The sequence below is a fragment of the Bos taurus genome, chromosome 26 (genome assembly GCF_002263795.3).
Source record: "Bos taurus isolate L1 Dominette 01449 registration number 42190680 breed Hereford chromosome 26, ARS-UCD2.0, whole genome shotgun sequence".
NCBI classification, from domain to species: domain Eukaryota; kingdom Metazoa; phylum Chordata; class Mammalia; order Artiodactyla; family Bovidae; genus Bos; species Bos taurus.
Window position 1 is genome coordinate 47,465,005 of NC_037353.1, and position 13,884 is coordinate 47,478,888.

At 54.5% G+C, this 13,884-nt stretch overlaps 1 protein-coding gene across 6 annotated transcripts in view; it reads left to right on the forward strand.

Annotated features, from left to right (window-relative positions):
- The window catches only part of PTPRE (protein tyrosine phosphatase receptor type E), a 46,861-nt gene that overhangs the window by 8,894 nt on the left and 24,083 nt on the right, over positions 1-13,884 (forward strand). For all 6 annotated transcript variants that reach the window (XR_003032724.2, XM_059881794.1, NM_001205531.3 and 3 more), the window contains 3 exons: positions 4,612-4,702; positions 11,407-11,483; positions 12,355-12,391. Coding sequence is in view for 5 of the 6 variants with exons in the window: in XM_059881794.1 (XP_059737777.1) it covers positions 4,612-4,702; positions 11,407-11,483; positions 12,355-12,391 (205 nt within the window). In the remaining variant the exon portion in view is untranslated. The remainder of the gene's footprint in view (positions 1-4,611; positions 4,703-11,406; positions 11,484-12,354; positions 12,392-13,884) is intronic.

The window sequence follows — 13,884 nt, forward strand, 5'->3', positions numbered from 1 at the left end:
ATCCCTGGTCATGTTTGAGTCTCCGTTTATGCATCTTCCTCATTTCGTAAATGTCCGCGCGCCGGCGTCGAGCCTGAAAGTGGGCGGCTTTGCAGCAGGAGGGCCGCCTGGTCCCAACTCTGCCTGTGCCACCCGGCCCCGACACGTCAGTTCGCCTCCTGAAGCGGGTTTCCTTCATCATGAACGAGCCGGGTGGGAAGATGCCTTAATGACCTCAGGTCAAACGTGAGGCTGGGACTTTGTGAAAAGCAAAGATGGTCCAAATGTGGTCTCTGAAGACGGGGTGACTCCGGCTGCAAACAAGTGACTTTTCACCCATAAGCAGCCCTGGAAGGAACAGCAGGCTGATGGTGCATTTAGACTGTACTTTTGGCTTTTTTTCTTTAACACAAGTCCTCCTTTGCCTTTATCTTGCTTCCTTTTAATTGTTTCCAAATGTGTCCCTTTTTTGGGGAAATTAGGTCATAGTGAAAGACAGCTCCAGGCAATATTGTTTTGCAGCCTCAGCCTGACAGCAGAAGTTAATTCTCCAGTTTTCAAAATGACTATCCAAGTTGGCGGCTGCAGGACCGCTTCCCCACCTCCTTTCTCGTCCCGTTTCCTCCGGTATTTGTGTTTCTCCACGTGGAGGCTGGTGACTGGCCTTGCAGAGGGAGGGCTGAGTCAGAAGTCACCGGCTGAGCCACAAATCTCAGAAGTTAGGGCCCGAGGAGAGAGTCAGGCAGGTAAGGCCCTTGCCCCAGGTGCAGTGTGTAAGGGGACTCCAAAACACCTATTGTCTGGATAGATACTATTTTCACACAGCTTTTAAAAATAGATCCAAGCCATCCTGTGGAACAAAATACAATTAATAATTGTAAATAAAGACAGGGTCCCCCTGGTGTCTCCTCTGACCCCAGGCTCCAACGGGGCTGGTGACCCCACCGTTAATTGACCCTGCCTTTATTTAGTAGTTTGATATTTTGGTCATCATGGATTTGTGTGTGTGTGTGTGTGTGTGTGTGTGTTAATTTAGGGGTCTTTTAGACGTTGAAATCAAACGTGATTTTTCTTAACCCCTGGGTTCTTTGGAATGCTCCTTTCCGCTTTGCAACCAAAGTGAGCACCTTGCCCTGCTCACCCCACCGCTGCCACTAAGCAGCCTTCCCGGCCACCCCCTGCCCACTGCCTCTGCTCAGGGAAGGGCCAAGAGGGAGAGTCGAGAGGTCGGAGTCCAGAGAGGACGTGGAGTCCGGTCCTGGCTCCAGGGGACCCTGAGCAACTGCCCGCCCCGCTCTGGACCCCAGTCCTCTCCTCTCTCAAGTGAGCGGGCAGCCCCTGCTAAGAGCATCGCAACCCCCACGACCTGCCCACGCGTGGCTCCACAGGTACCCACGCTTGCCATGGGCGCACACTCCTCTTTTTCCTTTTCTCGCCCTCTGTCCTGAGGGCCCCACCCAGAATCTGTGCCAGGAAACGGATGGGTCTCAGAGTAGTTGATCCAGAGAAATTTTGGGCTCGTGCGCCTTGGCCAATCAAAGGTGACATGAATTTGAAGTTAACAAGGCCCTGGCTCTGGGAGCCGTTTGGAGGGGTGGTGGAGGTGCTGAGGCAGGAGGCCGGCTGCCCACGTGCCTGCTCAGGCCTGCTTCTCGCCAGCCTGGAGGGCTTGGGCAACGTGCGGCACCTCTGCCTCGGTTTCCTCTCCTGTGAAACGAGGCCCTCCCCACCCCTGCAGGAGTGTCTCAGCCTGTGAAAGAGCTAAGGCGTGTGTCCCGTGTCTGCAGGAGAGGGGTCTGAGCACCATCCTGCTCAGGACGACTTCTGTGACGGTCCAGTCAGCTGTCCGCTTGCCATGGTAGAATGCTGAGCTCGCAAAGGCTGTTCCAGGCCCCTGGTTGAGTCCTGCAGGTGTCCCTCTCCAGATAGCTCCTCCCAGGAGCCTCTGTCCCTCCCCTGCGGGTTATTTCAAGCCCAGAGCCTGGAATTGACCTAACCCTAAGTGCTGCAGGAAGGCCCAGGGAGGCGCCCCGAGGGGAGGGCCCGGCACGGACGCACCAGGATGAGGGAAAGGAATGTGTGCGTGTCTTTGTGTGCGACACACATGTTCCTTGAGATGAAAGGAAGGAAAGGAAAGGGAAAGTTAGTCGTACAGTCGTGTCCAACTCTTGCGACCCCATGGACTGTAGCCCGGCAGGTCCTCTGTCCATGGGATTCTCCAGGCACGAATACTGGAGTGGGTTGCCATTTCCCTTCTCCAGGGGACCTTCCCGACCCAGGGATCAAACCCAGGTCTCCTTTATTGCAGGCAGATTCTTTTACCAACTGAGCTACTATGAAACCTCACCTCAAACAAACCAACAACCCTTTTCAGCCAACATACATAAGACAACAATCGATCACAACTTACTTATCCGTCAGGGGCCACAGGTGTGGCACTCACCCTGGGCACAATGGCAGTGACCCAGGAATGGCAGAGCGCCCCCCAGGAGCCCCCGTCTTCGTCCTGAGGCCTCGGAGCTTAGAGACGCGATTCCCGGGTGGCTGACGGGGAGGAACGCTGGCCTGCTCGGAGGGGCCGTGCTTTCCGTGTGCTTGGAGACGGGGTGCGGGGCCTGGGGCGCTTTGCCTACTGCCCGTGTGGCCCCCTGTGCTGCCCCCCTCGGAGTCGGGATGTCACCCCGTGTCCCGGCTGTGTTCCTGGGTCATGGCTGGGGTGTCACAGCCCAGTTCATCCTCACTGCTCAGACGTCTCCAAGCCACTCCTTCAGCCCCGCCCTGCATACCCCTCACCTTCCGAGGAAAAGGGAGGCTTCTTTTTTTTTTTTTTTTTTTTTAATTAATTAATTGTAGTAGAGCATTCTTAGAGCAGATTTAGGTTTACAGAAAAATTGTGCAGAAAGTACCAGTTCCCATACACTCGTTCTTCCCGCACGGTTTTCCCCAGTGATGGCCGTCTTGCCTGAGTGTGTTACATTCGTCACAACTGTTGAATTAATATTGACTCATGATCACAGCTGCAGGTCAGATCAGAGTTCCAGAGTTGCACATTCTGTGGGTTTTAACTAACCCATCACATCACGTGCTGCCCCCCTCCCTGCCATGATGGTCTCATGACTCTTTGATTTTCAGGGCTGGGGTCAAAAATAGCTTTGAGGTGCAAAAGAGAAGACTCTAGAATGTGGTAACACATTTCGTGTTGAGGTTTGGCCAGGAAGCTCAGTGTTAAGAGCTCTGATGAAGAGCCAAGAGCTCCCTGCGGCAGTGGAGGTACTGGCCTGGCGGAGGCCTTGACCACTGGCCTTGCCCAGGCGCCCACTGGGCTGGCCTCCACACTGACCTGGGCAGAGCCTCCGCCTATGGCCGTTGGGCATGGAGCGGGGAGAGAACACGGGCTGGCAGGAGCTGAGTCAGTGACGGAGAAGCCCCCGCCCTGGGAGAAGGGGGCCCTGACTCAGGACTTTGACCCCAGGCTGGGCCCTAGTCTCCTGGGCACTGACCACTGGCAGCCCCTGCTTGTCCCCACACTTCAAGGAAGATAGTGTCCTTCTCGGGGTCCAGGTGCCAGCTCCAGGTCCCCTCCCACTGTCTGCTGCTTGCCAGGCAGGTGACTCTGGACAATTCCACAACCACCTTGGGGTTCTGTTTGCTTATCTACAGAACAGGAGGGATGGTCTTAGTGTCACCTGATACTGGGTGGGTTGTGAAGGTCGGTGATCCAGCCCTTCCCCAGTCCCCGCCCATCGAAAATACTCGATAAATGTTAACACTACTTACTCGAGTCCCAGTGGCCCCTGGTTCACCCGACGGTCAGGTTGGATGATGAAGGAGGTTCAGAAGGCTCTTTCCCACTGTGCTCTTGGAGAAGCACCACACCCCCCGACCCCGAGCATGGACCCTCCCCAGCAGCAAGCAAACGTGGGAGGAGGTTTGGCTCCAACAAGAGCCGAGAGACTCTGAGTGGTGGAAGGAACTAGAAGTCAGGAGGGAGGCTCGTACTAGCAGAGCCCCCAGACCTGATTTCCCTTCAAGACAAATGGAGGGTTAGGGCGGAACGTGCAGGCCCCCTGGGTTGTGGGTAACTGCGATGCTGACGGGGGGTGGGCCCAGGTCTGCGTTTCAAGGAGCCAGCAGCTATGTCTGTCCTGCTGGTCCACGCATCTTTAGGGGAGGACGGTCCTTCACCTCACCCTCCTCGTCCTCCAGCCCCACCGTCTATGTCCTCACCCCTGGATCAGAGCTCTGCCACGGCCACCTCCTACCTCCCTGAGCTGGGCCTGCTCCAGACCAGGGCTTCTGGGTCCCAGGAGTTTGTTGGCCACGCAGGCCCAGGGGCGGCCTGGATGCAGCTCAGGGTCCAGCTATGGGTCATCACTTTGTCCGCATCCCTGTCGGCCCCAGTGAACAGGAGGCCTCAGGGAAGACTGGCCTGTGTGTCCATCACAGCCCCTGCCCAGGGCAGGCCCAGTGCCCAAGGCAGAGGATTCTCTGGGCAGGAGCAGAGAGACGGGCAAAGCCCTGGAGGTAGTTTGCTCAGAGACCCGTTCTCTTGATTCCCGCGCTTGGTAGGGAGACTCGTAGATGAGGTGCTGGATTCTTCACGTTTAGTGCTGACTCTGCGTTTTCTTCTAGTCTCTGCCGTCTGGACACGTGCAAGGAACTTTTGAACTGGCCAATAAAGAAGAAAACAGAGAAAAAAACCGATACCCCAACATCCTTCCCAGTAAGATTTTATTCTTTTTTTTTTTACATGATCGGTGGCATTCTGACAACACTCAACTTTGCTTTACAGCTCCTGGTGATTCTGCCTGTCCAATCAGCAGACTCCCGGGTGCTCAGAGGGCAGGGCCCGGGTCAGGACACCTGCTCAGCCTTCGCGCGTGGGCATCTAGGTGTGTCTCCCACCTGGGGCTCTGAGAGCCTGTGCCATTCGTGGTCTGGCTGCCAAGCCTGCGTTCACTGTTGAGACCTCGGCTGCCTGGGTGGGAGGAGATGGGGGCAAGAGGATGCCACCTGCCCCGGCTGGCAGGGCTCCCGCTGTGGACCAGCCCTGAGCCCTGGTCTCGGGCAGCCACTGGTCCCAAGCATCTCCCCATCTTGGACACGGTGCCCTGGGCCACCAGCGTCAAGGCTCTTGTACAGGGACAGAAGCGACAAGATTTCAGAGGGCTGTCGGGCTTTGGCAGCGCTGTGGGAAGGCTTGAGGCGTCCCAGTCTTTACCACCGCAGCTGATGGGGGTCGTGGGCGGGGGGTGTGGCCTCCAGGGGGTGACGAGGCCAGAGTGGACACACCTGTCCAGGGGTGTTGCTGGATGGGCTGTGCCTCGGGGGCCTCGGTGCCGAGTCAGACCCCCAGCATTCCAAGATGCCTGCGTAGAAGCTGGCCTGAGGGGCAGGGTGGGGTGAGTTGTGATGTCATTTCTCTAGCCTGGATCCTCCTGTCCACTTCGCCATCAGGCTAGCAGCAGGGCAGCCTCTAAGGACCCCGGTGAGTTCACGTTGGAGGCCCGACTCCCTTCTGGGGCAGAGCCTCCGTGGGGTGGAACCAGCCGGCCTGTGCCGGCCCTCAGTGAGGTGGCTCTTGGCTGGATTTTTAGGACCAGAATTGAGTCCATCTGCCCTGTGGGTAAGAGAAGCTGTGGTCTACCTAATCTATGTGGTCTCTGGATTTTCAGCACCTGATAGAAGCAATTCATTCCCATTTTGCCTGCATAGGATTTATTTGTGCTTTTGGTTGGGGTTTGTGTGTGTGTGTGTAGAGTCCACCATGAACTTGGGTCAACGGAAACCAGAGAAATCAGCCAAGTAGTCTTTGCCCCACGCACGTCTGTAGAGGAAGCCAGGGGAGCGCCAGGGAGATGACAGGTCAGGCAGCCAAGCAGAGAGGCTGGCTTAGACCAGGGTCAGGTTCTAGACTCAGAGCAAAGGTCACGCTGAGAGGACTTGATGTTAAATTGGGTAAGGCATATTAGAGGCAAGTTCCGTGGCTTGAACAGCTCAAGGGAAAGAAACACCACGCAGGAGGTTGGGGATCTTTGGCCTAATTTGCGCTGAATAAAAATTAGGGTATTTGGAAGTTAGCATCTGTTCTTAGTTGAATTAACTAGCTTAGTTTGCGCTTTGACTGCATGACGTGTGTGTGGAGGGCCAGCTCACTGCCAAGCCCTTTCCAAGGCTCCTGGCCTACATTTCTCTCTAATCACTGAGCCGTTTTCCTCCTAAAGGAAACGTTTACCTGGCTAATCAAGAGTGGTTTCAGCCTGAGCTCCATGGACCGGAGTTAGCAGCCAAGTGTGGGAATTACCTCTGATGGCCCAGGGCAGGGCATCCCCCACCCCCCGAGGGTTCCCAGCAGGGCCCGGCAGGGCCTGCTTCACGCCCGACTTGTCTAAGCCGCGTTCCTCTGGCTTGTATTACGGAAGGGAGCTGGCATTCTCCGCAAGTGTGAAAGTGTGGGTCCTGCCCCAGCCCCTCCCGGCCCAGGAGTGCCAGGCCAGAGGAAATTGAGGAGCTGGCGGTCACCACGGGCCCGGGGACTCTGTCCGATGTGAGCATTTCACGTTGGTGCAAGGACACATTTACAGAACCGTGTCCTGGAAACACTGGGGTGTGCCCTGGAGGAGGCCAGCTGGGGGCATCTGGCTTTGGCATCGGTGAGACCCAGGAGAAGCCAACCTGGTTAACCTGGGCGGTTGGCCAGAGGTGCCCTGGGGCAGCTGGATCACGGGAGGATTGTGCAGGGGGCTCCCAGGCCTGCTCCCCCGATCCTAAGCCTGGGAGACCCTGCTCGTACGCGGGGGTGGGGTCGGTCAACAGGCAGGGAGACGGGCAGGGGCCCAATCCCTCAGCCCCCTATACCTTCCCTCTCCGGCCCCCTTCCCCGCACAGAGAAAGGAAGGGAAAATGTAGTCCCTCAGTCGTGTCCAGCTCTTTGCGACCCCGTGGACTGCAACCCGCCAGGATCCTCTGTCCCTGGGATTTTTCTCAGGCAAGAATACTGCAGTGGGTTGCCATTGCCTTCACCAGGGGGTCTTCTGGACTGAGTGATCCAACCCCCCTCTGCTGAGTCTCCTGCATTGGCAGGTGGATTTTTTACCATGGGCACCACCTAGGGAGCCCTGTAAGTGTATCCTATTTACAAGATGCCCTGGGACAGGAGCCAGTCCTGGTGTGAACCCAGGGAGCTCTGAGGACAGAGGTCAGCGTGCCTGGGGTGTTGAGGGGCCGCGTGTGGGGACGGCCCCACGCCCGGTGGCGAGGGAGCGTCCTTCTCTTTTCTGGAAAAAGATGCCAACCAGGGATAATTTTAGGAAATGATGTTTTAAGACAGAAGTGTAACGTTTTAGAATGAAAAGACAGGAAGCTCTTAGAACTGCAAGATGCTAAATCTAACCAGAAGGCTATTTTTAACTCCCGGCTTTCTACAGAGTCCTCAGAAGGGTAGATTGTTCCAAACCACGTTAAGCTGGCCCGATGCATGCTCCACTGGTGCTGCTTCCGCCTCAGGGCCGAGGGTCTCAGGGCCGAGCCTTTGAGGACTGTGAGCTTTGGGTCTGACACCCTGGCTGCCCTCTGCGGGCCGTGACTGCCCCAGACCTGCGCTCACCTGTCCTCCACTAGGAGCAGCGTATGGTGTCCAGACAGCAGGTGTCCGAGCCCGTCCGCTTGTGGTCAAGCCAGCAGCCCTCCGTGTAGAGGGGAGACATCCAGTCTGTGACCCGGGGTCTTTGCCCCAGACCCACACCACACACTCCCCCTCCTCGGTTAGTTTCAGTCCTCTGGCTACTCAGAGGGGACAAAGCAGGGAGCAGGACGCAGAACTATCCAATAATTAATGCAGTAAATACATGCAGAGTACCCACCAAGTACTGCCCAGCACAGAGTAAAAACCCAGAAGCAGCTTGATCCTAGAGCCCTGGGCCCAAGTCTGGGCCTCCTTCATACATTTCTACTCCTGTAAGTGGTCGGCCGCTTACACACCAGCATGGAGACCCAGAGCTGGAGCTGCTCCACTGGAGGGACCCATGAAATGGTCTAACTTCGTTGAGAATCAGAAGGAAATATATACCTAACACAGTCTGGCTCATACTCATCTTTATAGCAGCTACTAATGCAGGAGACGTAAGTGACCCGGGTTCGATCCCTGGGTTGGGAAGATCCCTTGGAGAAGGCAATGGCAACCCACTCCAGTATTCTTGCCTGGAGAATCCCATGGACAGAGGAGCCTGGTGGGCTACAGTCCATGATGTCGCAGAGTCAAACACAACTGAAGCGATTTGGTACACACACACACACACACACACACACACACATAATGCCGTCGTAAAACAGAATGTGTAATTTTTTTCTTTAATTGAGAAAGGGGCCCATGAAGGCAGAAGTGACATGGACCCATGTAAGTCATATGGGGCCTGGTTAAAACCTCCCCACATGTATGTGTACATACATACCACAAACATACACACCACGCTCGTGTACATACAACACACTACACACACTGCATACAAGAACACCACTCACACACACCAATACACATACACACCCACACACCCACACCACGCACACACCAATACACATACACACCCACACACCCACACCACGCACACACCAATACACATACACACCCACACACCCACACCACGCACACACACACCACTCACACACACAAATACACATACACACCCACACACCCACACCACGCACACACCAATACACATACACACCCACACACCCACACCACGCACACACCCACACCACTCACACACACCAATACACATACACACCCACACACCCACACCACGCACACACCAATACACATACACACCCACACACCCACACCACGCACACACCCACACCACTCACACACACAAATACACATACACACCCACACACCCACACCACGTACACACACACACCACTCACACCCACAAATACACATACACACCCACACACCCACACCACGTACACACACACACCACTCACACCCACAAATACACATACACACCCACACACCCACACCACACACACACCCACACCACTCACACACACCAATACACATACACACCCACACACCCACACCACGCACACCCACAAATACACATACACACCCACACACCCACACCACGTACACACACACACCACTCACACACACCAATACACATACACACCCACACACCCACACCACACACACACCCACACCACTCACACACACCAATACACATACACACCCACACACCCACACCACACACACACCCACACCACTCACACACACCAATACACATACACACCCACACACCCACACCACGCACACACACACCACTCACACACACCAATACACATACACACCCACACACCCACACCACGCACACACACACCACTCACACACACCAATACACATACACACCCACACACCCACACCACGCACACACACACCACTCACACACACCAATACACATACACACCCACACACCCACACCACGCACACACACACCACTCACACACACCAATACACATACACACCCACACACCCACACCACACACACCCACACCACTCACACACACCAATACACATACACACCCACACACCCACACCACGCACACACCAATACACATACACACCCACACACCCACACCACGCACACACCAATACACATACACACCCACACACCCACACCACGCACACACACACCACTCACACACACCAATACACATACACACCCACACACCCACACCACGCACACACACACACCACTCACACACACCAATACACATACACACCCACACACCCACACCACGCACACACCAATACACATACACACCCACACACCCACACCACGCACACACACACACCACTCACACACACAAATACACATACACACCCACACACCCACACCACGTACACACACACACCACTCACACACACCAATACACATACACACCCACACACCCACACCACGTACACACACACACCACTCACACACACCAATACACATACACACCCACACACCCACACCACGCACACACCAATACACATACACACCCACACACCCACACCACTCACACCCACAAATACACATACACACCCACACACCCACACCATGCACACCCACACCACTCACACACACCAATACACATACACACCCACACACCCACACCACGTACACACACACACCAATACACATACACACCCACACACCCACACCACGCACACACACACACCACTCACACACACCAATACACATACACACCCACACACCCACACCACACACACACACCAATACACATACACACCCACACACCCACACCACGTACACACACACACCACTCACACACACCAATACACATACACACCCACACACCCACACCACTCACACCCACACCACTCACACACACAAATACACATACACACCCACACACCCACACCACGCACACACACCAATACACATACACACCCACACACCCACACCACGCACACCCACACCACTCACACCCACAAATACACATACACACCCACACACCCACACCACACACACCCACACCACGCACACACACCACTCACACACACACACACACACACCACTCACACACACCAATACACATACACACCCACACACCCACACCACGCACACACCCACACCACTCACACACCAATACACATACACACCCACACACCCACACCACGCACACACCCACACCACTCACACCCACAAATACACATACACACCCACACACCCACACCACGCACACACCCACACCACTCACACCCACAAATACACATACACACCCACACCACACACACCCACACCACTCACACACACACACACACACACCACTGCACATCCACAAATACACATACACACCGCACACACCCACACCACACACACACACACCACTCACACACACAGCCCTCCCTGGTTGGCCCTCATACACTGGAAAATTCTGGAACCACAGGCCGGAATCTTCCAGGCAGTGGTCCATCCTGCACAGTCCGTCCGTGTGAGTCCAGTTAGCTGCCTGCTCCGGGGCAGACCTGAGCATGAGCACTGGGGTCTGGAGTCCCAAGCCCTCGGGCCTGACGCCCACCTGTCCAGAGGTGGACAGGCTCCCCTTCGAAAGCCTGAGAGAGTGGCCCACGGAAGTGCTCCCGAGGGCCAGCACATTGACTCCTGGGCCCTGAAGCTCTTACCTGTCAGCATCCCCCGGGTGTGTTCAGCTCTTTCGGGGCCTGGCCTGGCCTGGGTGCCGAGGTGCCGTGTTGGGTGGAACAGGTGCGTCCCTGCACCAGGACACTGAGCGTCTCCTGGGAACGTTTAAGAAGAACTTCCCTTCTGTCCCATGGTCACCATGGTTACGTCCCTCACAGCGTTTAATCCTCCGTGTGATTCCCTGGCCTAATGTCACGGTTTTTGTGTTGTTTTTTTTCTGCAGATGACCATTCCAGGGTGATTTTAAGCCAAGTGGACGGAACCCCGTGTTCAGACTACATCAACGCTTCCTACATAGATGTAAGTACCCCCCAGCCCCGCGTGACACTCGTACCTGGACCACTGGGGGCTGAGTGTGGATGGCGACCACTGGACCCCCTCTTCCCGGGGCCAGGAAGGTAACTTGTCCACACTTTCCTGGACCTGGTGGCCACACCGGCCACCACACAGAGAGCAGGAAAGCATTGGGCCTTTTGAATTAGCATCTGTGCTGGGGACTTGTTCCTAAGTTGCAGATAAGCACAGGGGAGGCTCGTTTATGCTGCTGCTGCTTAGCCACTCAGTCGTGTCCGACTCTTTGCAACCCCATGGACTGTAACTGACCAGGCTCCTCTGTCCATGAGATTCTCCAGACAAGGATACCAGAGTGGGTTACCATTTCCTGCTCCAGGGGATTTTTCTGCTCCAGGGATCAAACCCAAATCTCCTGCTTGGCAGGCAGGTTCTTTACCACTGAGCCACCTGGGAAGCCCATACTCATTTATTTTACTGACCAAACAGAACAGAGGGGACCAGTTAAGTAATTTGCAGTAAAATCATATAGAATGGATTATTAAGAATCCAGTTTAGTTGAACCTTAAAAGATCATTTGATATAAGTTACGAATTATTGTAAAAATTCAGTATAAGAGAATGTGTGCATATTAACCAATTAAAAAAATATATATCTGTACCTGTGTGTCTGCTTGCATATCTGGAAAAGTAGTCACAGAAAAATACTGGCAAGGGATATGCAAAAATAGCATGTTATTTCTGAAACTCCTGGCAAGGTTTCTTCTTGGTTTTCTGTGTTTTCCAAATTCTCCACAACAAATACATGTTACTTTCCTAACCGTAAAGTCCTTCCACAATGACAATTGTGAAAAATCATAAATCTGATTTTATTTCTCTAGGGTTATAAAGAGAAGAATAAATTCATAGCTGCTCAAGGTAAGCTCTTCATTAAGTGACGAACGTGATTTTGGTAAAATGACGTGGAAGGCGATGGCTTCCTGACCTGGTACCAACCGTCCTGGGCGGTTATACAGGCTTTTTGTATATGTGTGTACTGCTACGTTTACACAGCGGGTCAGAGTTGTCCAGCCTCTCCCGAAGCACGGAAGTGAAAGATGGCATGACTCTCACAGCCTTGACGCTCAATGTGTCTGCTCCTCTGGCCAGGGGTGTCCCCTCCCCTGGGAGGTGGTCAGGAATGCGGGCCCCACCCCTGACCAGCTGCTGTCCCTGAGTTTGCATCTTAGCCACCATTCCCAGGTCATTCTGCGCCATAGCGTTTGAGGAGCATTATACTGTGAAGTGATGACATTCCTCCAGGTCACAGGGTTTCAGACGAGCACAAGAGCTGGACCTCTGCGCGCATACGCCCCCGTCTGTGGTCAGGGCAGACAGACGGGGAGGGCGTGGGGGCGTCCATCGTACACAGCCATGCCAGGTGTGCAGTCACACGGTGTGTGTGTGCACAGAGGCAGAGACACACGATCTGCTTCTGCGCCTGTATGAGTTAAACCCAGACGCCCAACGGTCCAGCGCTTGTTATCGCAGCGTGCTGATACTTGCGTTAGAAATCCTTGAATTTCTCTCTGCCGGCTGACTTCTATGTGACTTCCAAGTTGTTGGGCTTGGGGAACAGCAGGGAGGGGAGTAAGTAACTTTCTGGATCAAGCCCATAACCTTGAGGATGCTTTTAGCCGTGAAAGTTATTAGTCGATGAGTCATGTTCGACTCTTTGTGACCCCATGAACTATAGTCTGCCAGGCTCCCCTGTCCATGGGATTCTCCAGGCAAGAATGCCAGAATGGGTTGCCATGCCCACCTCCAGCGGACCTTCCTATGAAAGCATGCCCTTAAACCTCACACATGATCCTCTGTGTTTCCGAGCACTTTCAATCCAGCATACCAGCGTCTGCCTGCGGCTGTCATCCCCGGGAGCCAGGGCTGGTGAAGCTGGGTGTCAGGGAGCTAACAGTGGATTTCCTGCACATCCTCATTGCTCAGCAAGAGTCTTTAGAGCAGTGCGTACCAACATTCAGTGTAGATAGCAATCTTAATGCACATTTAAATGCACACACAAAAAATGGGCTTCCTTGGTGGCTCAGATGATAAAGAACCTGCCTGCAGTGCTGCAGAGCCAGGTTCAGTTCCTGGGTCAGGAAGATCCCCTGGAGAAGAGAATGGCAGCCCACTCCAGTATTCTCGTCTGGAGAATGGACAGAGGAGCCTGGTGGGCTACAGTCCCTGGGGTCGCAAGGAGTCAGACACCACTGAGCGACTGGCATTTTCACTTGCCGTGAAAAGTAGGGAGATATACACACAAGCCCACAGTCCATCACGAACATGCCCAGCTTTCAATGTCAGAAACCCTGGCAAACACCCACTGACACCAATGGAAATGTCTTTTTCATTCTTATAAGCAGACGTCTAGA